General features: G+C 42.6%; 1 protein-coding gene across 1 annotated transcript; it reads right to left on the reverse strand.

Moving 5' to 3' along the window:
- Window positions 1-5,637: 5,637 nt before the first annotated feature.
- Window positions 5,638-6,396, reverse strand: LOC128067452 (golgin subfamily A member 7). The gene has a single exon (XM_052660483.1). It carries the CDS (start codon window positions 6,368-6,370, stop codon window positions 5,957-5,959), a length of 414 nt encoding a protein of 137 aa, XP_052516443.1. The 5' UTR covers window positions 6,371-6,396; the 3' UTR covers window positions 5,638-5,956.
- Window positions 6,397-12,787: the final 6,391 nt, after the last annotated feature.

Consider the following 12,787-nt stretch of genomic DNA (forward strand, 5'->3'; position numbering starts at 1 on the left):
TGACCATATTCCACCCAGAAGAAGCCACTCAATAGTTCGCAAAATTCCTGTTGGCATTTTCATTTCTTTTTAGTTTTCTCTTATTATAATAGAGATAAATGTTAAAATTTTGATGATTAAAAATTATAAAAGAAAACAATTCTACCTTCAGTTCAGTTCAGTTCAGTCGCTCAGTCGTGTCCGACTCTTTGCGACCCCATGAATCGAAGCACGCCAGGCCTCCCTGTCCATCACCATCTCCTGGAGTTCACTCAGACTCACGTCCATCAAGTCAGTGATGCCATCCAGCCATCTCATTCTGTCATCCCCTTCTCCTCCTGCCCCCAATCCCTCCCAGCATCACAGTCTTTTCCAATGAGTCAACTCTTCGCAAGAGGTGGCCAAAGTACTAGAGTTTCAGCTTTAGCATCATTCCTTCCAAAGAACACCCAGAACTGATCTCCTTTAGAATGTGGACTGGTTGGCTCTCCTTGCAGTCCAAGGGACTCTCAAGAGTCTTCTCCAACATCACAGTTCAAAAGCATCAATTCTTCGGTGTTCAGCTTTCTTCACAGTCCAACTCTCACATCCACTCTCATGACCACTGGAAAACCCATAGCCTTGACTAGACAGACCTTTGTTGGCACAGTAATATCTTTGCTTTTCCACATGCTAACTAGGTTGGTCATAACTTTTCTTCCAAGGAATAAGTGTCTTTTAATTTCATGGCTGCAGTCACCATCTGCAGTGATTCTGGAGCCCAAAAATATAAAGTCTGAGCTGTTTCCACTGTTTCCTCATCTATTTCCCATGAAGTGATGGGACCAGATGCCATGATCTTTGTTTTCTGAATGTTGAGCTTTAAGCCAACTTTTTCATTCTCCACTTTCACTTTCATCAAGAGGCTTTTTAGTTCCTCTTCACTTTCTGCCATAAGGGTGGTGTCATCTGCAATCCTACCTTAGAACTAATCAAAAATACATTTTATTCTATTACTTCTTAACCTTTTTTACTACACTCGTATTATTAAATGTCACTGAAATAATACATATCTGTGTTATGTTTCTCTTTTGTAGTATTTCCAAGTAATTTTCTCCTAACTGAAATATAGTCAAACTCTTTCACTTACCAAACACATATTGAGAGCCTCATATATCATATACTAATCCAGATTGTTGGAAAATTTATATTCTAATGATGGAAGGTTAACAATAAACAAATTAATGAGAAAATACAGAAAAGTATGATTGCTGTAAAACTAGACAGAGTGTTGAGACTGAAACTGGCTGCTTTGGCTGGTCAGTCAGGAAAGCTGTAGAAGTTGTAATCTGAATGACAAGGAGACAGCCATGAAAAGATCTAGGAAAAGAGAATCCCAGGAAGAGAAGGCAGCAAACGGAAGTGCCCCAAGGCATTCATGAACTTGGCCTGTTTGAGGAGCAGAAAGGGAGCAGTTATGGGGGACATTCTGAGCAATGAGAAGAGAAACACGTCATGAGGTTGAAGAGTCAAAAAAAGAGCCAAGACCACACAGGACCTTGGAGACAAGGTAGAGACAGGATTTTATCACAAGTGCCATAGAAGGCCCAAAAGGATTTTAAACAGGATTTCAGTATAACCTGATTTACTTTTTAACATCAGTCTGGCTATTCCCTTGTGGTTCAGCTGGTAAAGAATCCGTCCACAATGCAAGAGACCTGGATTCAATCCCTGGGTTGGAAAGATCCCCTGGAGAAGGGAAAGGCTACCCACTCCAGTATTCTGGCCTGGAGAATTCCATGTACTGTATAGTCCATGGGGTCTCAAAGAGTTGGACACAACTGAGCAGATTTCACTTTCACTTTTCACTTTCAGGCTATTGTATGAAGAATGAAAAATACAAGGTCCACTGAAGAAGATAGGAGACTAGTTTGAAGACTATGACAGTAGCCTGGCCAAGAGCTGCTGACTACTGGAAATAGGGTAACAAGGGATTAGAAAAAGTAACCATATTAATACTTCAATACAACTGGACAATTTACAATACTCTCCTGTGCATTGGATTTGGCAGGAGCAGGAAGGAAGGAAATGTAATGATTATGAAAACTAGATTATCATAGCATATTTCAATTCTAAATCAATTATGTGTGCATAATATTTCTATTTTTCCTAGAGCTATATGAATAATAAAGTCGTATATTTAAACAACCTCTCTTTAAGCTTCATATGTTCTCATTATTGGTATTTTTTAATGAATTCAACTTCAACAGCCCTGTTGAGTAAGCCAGGAAAGTTAATGGCTTGCAGATGAATGAGCTGTCAATGTAGAAACTTACTACCACATAATATTAAAATATATTGATTTTTTTTAAGAGAAAGAGACTGGATTTGATAAAATGTGACAAATTACAAGCTACTAGCATAGTGATATGTAGATTTTAATGTCATGTGGGGGAAAAAAAGAGTCAATAATATTTCTCATTTACTATATAATAATCTTGGGGACCTTTTTTATTAATAGTTGAAGGTTCAAAACCATTAAGCAGGGGTTACTGTTTGATCTAGAGACATGGTTTTGCATAAGAGGATAGAGTCCTGAACTCTGTTCACCTAGATTTTGCACAAATTCTTCTTTTCTATGTGGTATCTCCTAGCTACAGATCTATGACTTAGAAAAGAAACCCAGAAATCATTTTGATCAGTGAATAATTAGCACCCTTTCTCATTCTCAAGCAAACGCCAAAGGCTCAATGACTGTTGTTAGACCTAAGGCATTCATAAATTGCTGCTGCTGCTGCTGCTTATAAGTCGCTTCAGTCATGTCCGACTCTATGCGACCCCAGAGATGGCAGCCCACCAGGCTCCCCCGTCCCTGGGATTCTCCAGGCAAGAACAGTGAATCATAATCAGTCAACCATCATCCACCCCACTGCAAAAAGCAGAGAGAAAAAAAAAAAAACACACACAACTTTTTTTGGCTTTCTCAGAGGCAGAGACAAGATGGCAGGACCATGAAATCAAAAAGTAAAATGTTGATTTAAATGGCCTCTTTGAACTCTTATATAAATCTTCTCTAAAGAGTTACTTAACTTAGCATTCCCACTTCAATTTGTTAGAGTATTAATCTATCCCCCAAACATGAAATTCCATAATTAACATCAGATTTGATGTGGTAAAACTCAAGTGAAAAATAGAGATGGTGTTCAGTGATTCCTAAGAAATGTGACAAAGCTGAATACTGGCCCTGCTAGTAATAGCATTTTGAACTCAATATTGTCAATAATCCTGGCTTTTTTTCTCTTGCAAAAGTAATATAATAGTAGAATCATTCCTACAGCCTTATGCCTCTGTTTGTCACTTATTTCTTAATATTTCTTTCATAATAGGAGCTTCTTCATGTAGGAATTTATGTTTAATCAAAGCAATTAGCACCTAGGCTGTGGGAACAGAGGCCCACCTAAGAAACTAAATGTCATGAAATAAAGGTTATGGCCACTGAGACAGTATGTCCAATAAATTTCAGATGAAATCAGTAAAAATCAGATGTAGACAAGAGGGCTGAAGAAATTTTCAGTTTCAAGTGATGGCTGTTAATTGATTCTGTTCCCAGGGAACAACCTGCTGGCCTCGCTGTCAAAGAGAAGAAAAGGTCATTTATCAAATCTGCCCTCCCCCACAAATAAAGCTGACTCACCTGCGTAATAATCCACGGAACTCTGCTGGGAGACCCATCCAGAATGACGGTACCTTCAACAGTTGAAGGTGTTGAGCATAATGACATGGAGGCATGTCCCCAAAGGTTCCCACCAGTAATCCAGAGCACTGGGAGTGGTGACTCACTCTCTCAGAGCACAGGAAATCTGCTCTAGAAGCTTCCCAGCATTCTAGAAATGGAAGATGGTGAGATGGTTAGATAGCATCACCGACTCAACAGACATGAATTTGAGCAAACTCTAGGAGATAGTGAAGGACAGGGAAGCCTGGCGTGCTGCAGTCCGTGGGGTGACAGAGTCAGACATGACTTAGTGACCGGACAGCAACAACAGAAAGAGGGCTTGGTTCTGAAGCTGTCCAGGGGGGAGTGATGCCACAAAAAGTGAGCATAACTCATGATGCAGAGAAGATCAGACGGGTGAATAGACAAAAATACAGCCATCAGATTTCATGAATAGATAATTGCTAACTGTTGAGTAAAGCATTTGGTAGAAAGTGTGCTTTGGGAGGAGAGAGAGCCCAGAACCCCAGGTGACACTGGTCAAGCCAGGTGTGGGTTTGAGACTGGTGCGGGAATCACAGCACAGGTAGCCCGATAAGGTCCTGTGAGAGGAGAGGGAAATAAGAGGGGGAAATTCTGATTTCAGTTGCATTATTCCTTTTGCATGTGGTTTACCATCTTTATTCTGGAATACGAGTTTGGTCTGAAACCAGGGTGGAAGATGAGGAAGCATAAGCAGTATGTATAGGTTACAGTTACAGTTTTGTGAAGTAAAAAAGAAGTTTTGTGAAGTAAAGGAGAGAGTGAATGACTTGTAATGGCCAATTCATTTTTTAAGGCAGTATTTTCTATTAAGGTTTTACTTTTATTTTTTTTATTTTTTTTTGTTTAAGAAAAGATTTACTAATGTGTTAATATTTCAGCAAAGTTATTGCAACGGGTTGAAAAGGCAGACAGACACACTATTATAGGCTATTATAAAGTAACAAGTTATACAATTAAAATATTACATAGAACTATGGGATTTACTGAATAACTAACAGACTCATAAAAGAAATTAAATCTGAAAGGTTAAATCCAGTATTAGCACCTACAACATCTCTGAAAGTAAAACTTTTAACTGTTTCATTCTCTCCTAATACACGTCTTATCCTTCTCCCAAAAACAGTGCTCTCAAACCCCGAAGGTGAAGGGTATGGGAAGTCCCAATGCTAAGAACATACAGCCAAAAAAAGAACTCCAAACAGTGACTCAGGACTTGACAGTTTTAGCTGGAAATCACTTATCTTACTGAACTTGAACCAATCATACATGTTTCTGTGCACGGAATACTGTATATGATAAAGTCTATGAACCATAAGGACTGCCAGCAGGGAGAGTTAAAAATTAGCAATATACAGTATTATTCCTATCAAATTTTTTCTCTTAAGTTACATTTATAACAAAACTATAATTAAAATATTTATTACACTTGCTCGTTACACATTCAGGGACACAGCAGGGACATTTGAGTTTGATGGTTTAGCATCCACTTTATTGTGCTTACTTATTCTTATAAGGAACAAGCGACACAGACCACGTCTTCCCAATGCTCGAGGTGATGCGGTACCAACAGAATTCTAAAAAAAACCCAAACCTGGAAAATGCATTAAATACTGCTTTAATTAGGAAACTGATATAATAAAACAAGTAAAATAATACATTATTTTTCCAATGAGCTTCGGTTTGGGGAATTAGACAGCAGAACTAGATCTTTAAGCTTTGAGTCACAGCAAAACTGGTAGTTCTCTGAAATCTGGGAGATGCGTTAGCAAAACCAGACACAGCCCACCCTTCACCAAAATCCTGGAGAAGAGCATTTCATGAATTTGGGGGGAGTAAGACTGAACACTGGCTAGGATACAACGTGCTGAAGCCCAAGGAATGATGAGAACCACCGGTACTGGCAGCAGGTGAGAAATAAACTGTGCTGGGCTGACTAACGGCGTATTTTTTTAATGGCTTTGAATGAACAAAGTGAAACGCTTCACGGCATTTTCTCTGAAACTGATCAAAATATTGCAGAGTCCTACACGATTTGGAGACACAAAGTGGATGCTGAGCGACTAGAGGTCACTCCAGGTGCGGAATTTTAGAAAGTCAGTCCTTGGAGTGAATGGCACCGTGGCTCTGGCAGCAGATACAAGGGAATGATGCTCTGGAGAGGAGGTAGGGGGACGCTCTGCGGTCGGCCGGTGGACAGGTGAGGGTCCCAGCTGGACGTGGGATCTTTAATTCTATGGTTTATCTTCCACTGCTCATGCCTCTGTCTTCATAAATGGTAATTTCAATAACTCGCAGTCCTCTCTCGATGGGATCTGTCAGGAGGAGGCCTTGTGGGGCATAGATCTTCTCATTCTGCTCTTGAATGTATTTGGAGACTTTCTTCAGGACCTTCTCATAATGAGTTTCCATGCACAAGAAGATGGTGTATGCTGTTAGACAAGCCAGGCAGCCTTCCAGATACGACTGGCCCCCAAGCTTCTCGGCCTCGGCATAAAGGTTATTTAGGGTCCGAACTGTTTCTTCAAATTGCTGCCGATCAATCCGGTTCTCCAGCTCCGCGGGGAACTTGGTCTGGAACTGGCAGCGGGTGCCGCTGCTGTAGTCTCGCTGAATGAAGACCTTCCCGGACACCGGCGCCTGCTGCGGCCTCATGGCGAGGACAGGACGGGCCGCGCCGCCTCCTCTGCCCTCCAGCTGCTGTCGCAACGCCTCAGGTTTTACTTTTAAAAAGAAAGAAAATTGAAATTATCATATATGCAAACAAAGGGAAAGTAATTTCTGAAACAAAATTTAGATGAGGTTAAAAAAAAATCAACATGGGTATGATCTAGTGCAGAGCGCAAAACTAAACTTGAAAAGAGAAAGGAGAGGGTAGGATGAACAGAGAGAGTGGCATTGAAGCTATACGTAAAATAGATGGCCAGTGGGAATTTCCTATATGATGCATGGAGCTCACACTCAGTGCTGTGACAACCTAGTGGGGTGGGGAGGGAGGTGGGAGGGAGACTCAAGACGGAAGGGACATATGTATACCTATGGCTGATTCATGTTGATGTGTGGCAGAAACCAACACAATATTTTGAAGCAATTATCCTCCAATTAAACAAATCTTTCAAAAAAGAAAAGGGGACTAGAAAGAAAGAATACTAACCAAAACTTTCTCAGTGGAGAAGACAGGTGGGAAAACATTCTGAATTTGAGAGGAAAAGGAGTTCAGGCAGCCTTATTCCTCTCAGTGAAATTGGGTGTTACAGTGCCTACTAAGATTAGTAAGAGACAGGATGGAATTGCTGGCTTGAAGTGAATGGTAAACATGAGGAACAACTTGCCAGGAAACAGAAGCGATGTGAGATGAAGAAAACGAGGTGAGGTGAGGAAGCCGGAAATGCAGTGGATGTAGCCAGCGACACGCTGTGGTTTTCCCCTCAGCGCCTGACAGCCCAGAAATAGCACTGTTTGCTACTGTTGAGTGTTTAATTCTTCTGGATTCGCAATTTGACTCCTTTGAGTCTGAACTTTCATCTGCATGACTGCTGTCACTTTGCTTGCTTTTGTGCTTTCCCTTTTACAGTCACAGGCTGTGGTTTTATTTTTGTCAAAAAAAAAAAACATTTGGCTCAAGAAAACACATGATTAGAGTGTAAACAGAGCTGCCCTCCAGATAGGAAGGGGCTTTGTTTCTGTGGCCAGCAGCTCAAAAGCAAGGCAGGGAATAAAGGGACTGAGCAAAGCTGAATCTCAGCCACCGGCTGGAGTTTGGGGTGAATTCTCCAGGGATTGGGGAAGGACTCTATGTAGGGTTGGGTTTAACAGACCAGTTGTGACCAGATGTGACAGAAATTTATTATCTTTATGTAAAGGAGTTCAACTTGGACTGTTGCATGAAATTTCTTTCAGGAATTTCATCCACACCATTTAATAAGGTTTATGGTTAGATATGATTGGGCTTCCCCAGTGGTTCAGATGGTAAAAAACCTGTCTGCAATGCAGGAGACCCAGGTTCAATCCCTGGGTCAGGAAGATCTCCTGGAGAAGGAAATGGCAACCCATTGAAGTATTCTTGCCTGGAGAATTTCATGGACAGAGGAGCCTAGTGCACTAAGTCAATGGGGTTGCAAAGTTGGACATGACGGGGGGACTAACATTATTATTATTATTATATTATGGCTAGACTGGGCTTCCCTGCTGGCCCAGTGGTAAAGAGTCCACCTGCCAATGAAGGAGACATGGGTTCGATCCCTGATCTAGGAAGATCCTATATGCTGCAGGGCAACCAAGCTTCTGTGTCACAACTACTGAGCCTGTGCTCTAGAGCCTGGGAGCCCCAACCACTGAGTCCATGTGCTGCAACTTCTGAAGCCTGAGTGCCCTAGAGCCTGTGCTCAGCAAGAGTAGCCACTGAGTAGCCACTGAAAAGGGAAGCCCCCATACAGCCACAAAGAGTAGCCCCCACTCGCCACAGCTAGAGAAAAGCCTGCACAACAGCAAAGACCCAGCACAGCCAAAAATAAATAAGCAAATAAGTAACATTATTTTTTTAAAAAGAAAGAAAAAAGACGGCACAGAACCATTACCTTCCCAGTTATGTAGAGCAAAGAGTGTGGGGCTAATACATGTGTTCCCGTGAAAATCGTCTTCCTGGAGAAGGAAACCCCAGCCAAGGGGCACCAAAGGAATGCACAAAATTATCCGTGAGCCTCCACAAGGAACCACTTTCTTGTAGGCTTGTATGATCACAGATTTGGAAATGACAATCAGATGTAGTCAGACTGATGATGTCCTCAGCCCAGTTTTATTAAAAAATAAAATGAGAGAATATGAGAGGCGCTTTCTGTGACAAGTGAGGAAACAGAAGCAGACTAAACTCCTGGTGTGTAAGGTAAATACCATCCAGAGGATAAGGAATAGGAGGACCCAGGTTACACAACTATATATTCTTCTTACGATATTAAGGAAACAAAGTGACCAGTCTGTACAGGATTACTTCCCGGGGCGGGGGCGGGGGGGGGGGGGTGGTTAAGGCAGACATTTTGACTGAAAATGCACAATTAAAGTGTGAAATGAAACTTCCCATTGGGATAGCTAAATTCAGCCAACAAACCCATGAAATGTCCTTCTTTCTAGATGTCCCTTTCACACTTTTTTAATTTCCTTATTATGATGTTCTCAGGAGTTGGGGAATCTTAACACAACCTCCATCAAACTGTAGATGGATTCCAACCCTCACTTCAGGCTCTTCTCTTTTGGCTAGCAATTGGTTGTGCAAAAGTCCAGAGCTGAAAATGTTACCTTTGCCCTGTCACATATAATTTTGCCTTGCTGTGTTTTCCTGATCTTGAGCTCCAGCTGCAGGGCCAGGTTTATCCACTCAACTCTCTTGCTACCACCTGACCAACCCCCAGCCAGCCTGCAACATGTGTTCCTTGAAACTAGAGGCAGACTGACAGGTAAAGATCAACTTATTCTAATTGATTCTCTGATTTCCCCAAGGTGGACATCCCAGAGAGGGAGTCGGTGTCTGGCAGTCATCCAGAGAAACTGGTGACAGCCATCTTCTGAAGACCAACAGTCAAGACACAGCCCCTGATCAGACCAGGGAGGAACTGCTGTTTTTCCAATCCTCTACCCCTTGTCGGGTCCTCCCCAGAATCTGACATCTGGCCCTCCTAGGCCTCTGTGTGCTGCCTGGGATATGATAAGCAGTAAAGAAGCAGACCCTTCGTCCCCATGAGGCCAAGTTGCTTCAGTCATGTCCAACTCTTTGCAGCTGGACTGCAGCCCACCAGGCTTCTCTGTCCATGGGATTCTTCTGGCAAGAACACTGGAGTGGGTTGTCATGCCCTTCTCCAGGGGATCTTCCCCACGCAGGGACTGAACTCATGTCTCTTATGTCTCCTGCATTGGCAGGCAGATTCTTTACCATGAGCGCCACCTGGGAAGCCCCATGAGTTTTGCCTAATAAACCCTGCTTATCAGAAAGCTTGATGTGCACATTTGGGTCATTAGCTTCAGTTTCATCAACAAAACTCTCTTTGTTTTAATTAGTTCAAAGAATTTTGAAATATTTTTAGATAATAACATAAAGTCAAAATAACAAGGGGTAGCAAGAAAATAATTAACGATGGGTCAGACATTGAATCATTCGCTGAAGGAATCAGCAGAGCGTATGATCAGTTCCTGTCTCTGGGTCTTTGTTTTCCAGCTGTAGAAATCTCTGTTTATCATCGGTGATTAAATTGAGCAATTTCACTTGTTACTCTACCTGTCAAAGATTTCTCTGATAATTTTCTTTAAAATGAAAGGCTGCAAAGATTTCAGTTCATTTTCAGTTTACTTTCTTTTTCCATCTTTACCACTTGCAGACAAGAGAATTTTAACTAATATGGTGACTTGAGGTTCCAAGAACTCATGGATCAATTTCCCCAGCTCCTCTGGAACCCAAGCTTGATGGGAGTGAAGCAGTTGGAGAGTATGTAAGTGGAATTGTGGTCAAGCAAGGTTGGTAATGATTGCAAACACCCGGGAACGTGCTTTACCTGTGGTCTTAGAACTACACTGTGGATGGAAAGAAAGCCAGAAATCCAACATCCAGAGGTTAAGCCAAGCTGGAAGCAATGAGGCTATTCGGATAACTCCAAAGAGAAAACCAGAAAGGGGCTTGGGGCACAAACTACATCAGATAGAATTTCTAGTTTTCTGTCATATCCATAACGAGTTTGATCGATCCGAGCACTTTTATAGCAACTCTGTCCCAGAATCATCGCTCACTGACTGTCTCCACTGCGAGGACTTTTGTTAGGTCAAGGGTGGGGACAACTTGAAGTGGACCTTGCCTGGTCCACAGCAGACTTGATGTAATCTCAGCAGCTGCTGCTGCTAAGTCGCTTCACTCATGCCCAACTCTGTGCGACCCCATAGACAGCAACCCAACAGGCTCTCCCGTCCCTGGGATTCTCCAGGCAAGAACACTGGAGTGAGTTGCCATTTCCTTCTCCCAATGCGTGAAAGTGAAGTTGGTCAGTCGTGCCTGACTCTTCACAACCCCATGGACTGAAGCCCACCAGGCTCCTCCGTCCATGGGATTTTCTGCCTGCAGTGCGGGAGAGCCTGGTTCCATCCCTGGGTTGGGAAGATCCCCTGGAGAAGGAAATGGCAACCCACTCCAGTACTCTTGCCTGGAAAATTCCATGGACTGAGGAGCCTGGTAGGCTACAGTCCATGGGGTTGCAAAGGGTCAGACACGACTGAGTGACTTCACTTTCACTTTCATATGTGATACAGGAAGCAAATGTTGGGAGTTGAGGAGAGAGGGAAGGAGAGGGAGGGAGGAAAAGAGAGAGATTGATTTGAACATGCTAGGCTCAGCTAGCTTTGAAGATGGGGGGAAGGAAGCTATGAGCCTCTAGAACTGGAAAAGGCAAGGAAACAGGTTTCTCCTAGAACCTCCAGAAGAAACACAACCTGCTGACATCTGACATCTTGATATTCACCCAATGAGACCTAAATAGTTTAGTGTTTGTAGGCCACTGTTGCAACTGTTCATTTCCACCATTGCAGTGAGAAAGCAACTCCAGATAATATATGTGTGAATGGGTATGGCCATGTACCAATAAAGCTTTATTTACAAAACCAGGCAACAGACCATATTAGGCACACTGGTTGTAGTTTGCCACCCCCTGCAATAGATATCCCTCCTTGTGCAATGAATTTAAAACTCAAAGATCAACTCAAACGTGTGACATTTATGCTACCATCGCTTGCTGCGATATTTATGGCAAAATTTCCATATGATGTTGAGCAAATGACTTAACTTTAGTTTCCCTCTGTTTTCTCATCTTGTAATAGTAGCTATGCCATAAGATTATCTTGAAGATTGAATGAAGTATTGCATTAATACAGGACAATGCCTGACTTATACTAAATAAATAATAGATGGTAGCTATGATTGTTGTTGGTCTTCCCAGGTGGCACTAGTGGTAAAGAATCTTCCTGCTAATGCAGGAGAAACAGGTTCAATCCCTGGATCAGGAAGATCCCCTGGAGGAGGGCATGGCAACGCACTGCAGTGTTCTTGCCTGGAGAATCCCATGGACAGAGGAGCCTTGTGGGCTACAGTCCATGGGGTCTCAAAAAATTGGACATGACTGAAGTGACTTAGCACGGATGCACACACGCATGGTTGGTGTCATGATCATTCCCAACAATTATTACACCCTGCTAGTCAATTGATTGTGCTCTCTCCACTGCTACTGGTGTCATCATCAGTTGATCCACTGTAGTACTAAAATCCAAGCCCGTGTATCAATCCTGTTTTTTGTCTTCTGGGGGAAGCTATTCAAAATTCTACCTCTCCTCCTTCCTGTGTCACACCGATTGGTTTTCTTGCCTTTTTAGCTAACTTGAAAAGCTTCGAAAAGCTGAGGAAGTTGTATAATGGCTTGAAGGACACAGCAGGCTATAACCAGTGTTCTGAGAGTTCTGTTCTGATTTAAAAATAAGCCTGAGGTGGGAAATAAAGCCTCCACAGAAATAGTCTGTGAGGATAGGGAGAAGGTAAACAAGCTATTTTCAGGAGCTAGAGAGCAACCTGAGGGCTCTAGAAACAGGCCCAGTGTCCCCAGGCCGAGGCAGTTCTGATGGTGAACACAATATCACAGGAATGCTGACTCTCCCACCCCCTTTTACAGAATTTTCTGTAAATCTCAGTGTTACTCTGTGTAGACTTAGATACCATCAAACATTACACACAGGACATTGTCACAGAGAGGGTGGCAGACGCTGCCTTTTGAAGCTATTAGTCTTTATGGTACAGAAAAAGAGAATGACAGGAATGTCTTCTCATTACAGATATAAAATTATTTTCAGGCCCTTGGATTCTGTCTTCTCAAAAGCTAAGACCAGGTGTTGAAGTCCAAGGGAGAAATCTAATTTGAAGTCACCTAGTGTGTGTGCCTGGAAGCTCTTCATCTGTTTCCCCCACAGGGACCACCCACTCCACCCTCAAGGGACATTCCCGAGGTGGGGCTAGAGCTGATTGACAACTGGAGGAGCTTTATCTCTGGGAGTGCC

This window comes from Budorcas taxicolor, chromosome 22 (assembly GCF_023091745.1).
Source record: "Budorcas taxicolor isolate Tak-1 chromosome 22, Takin1.1, whole genome shotgun sequence".
Taxonomy (NCBI): Eukaryota; Metazoa; Chordata; class Mammalia; order Artiodactyla; family Bovidae; genus Budorcas; species Budorcas taxicolor.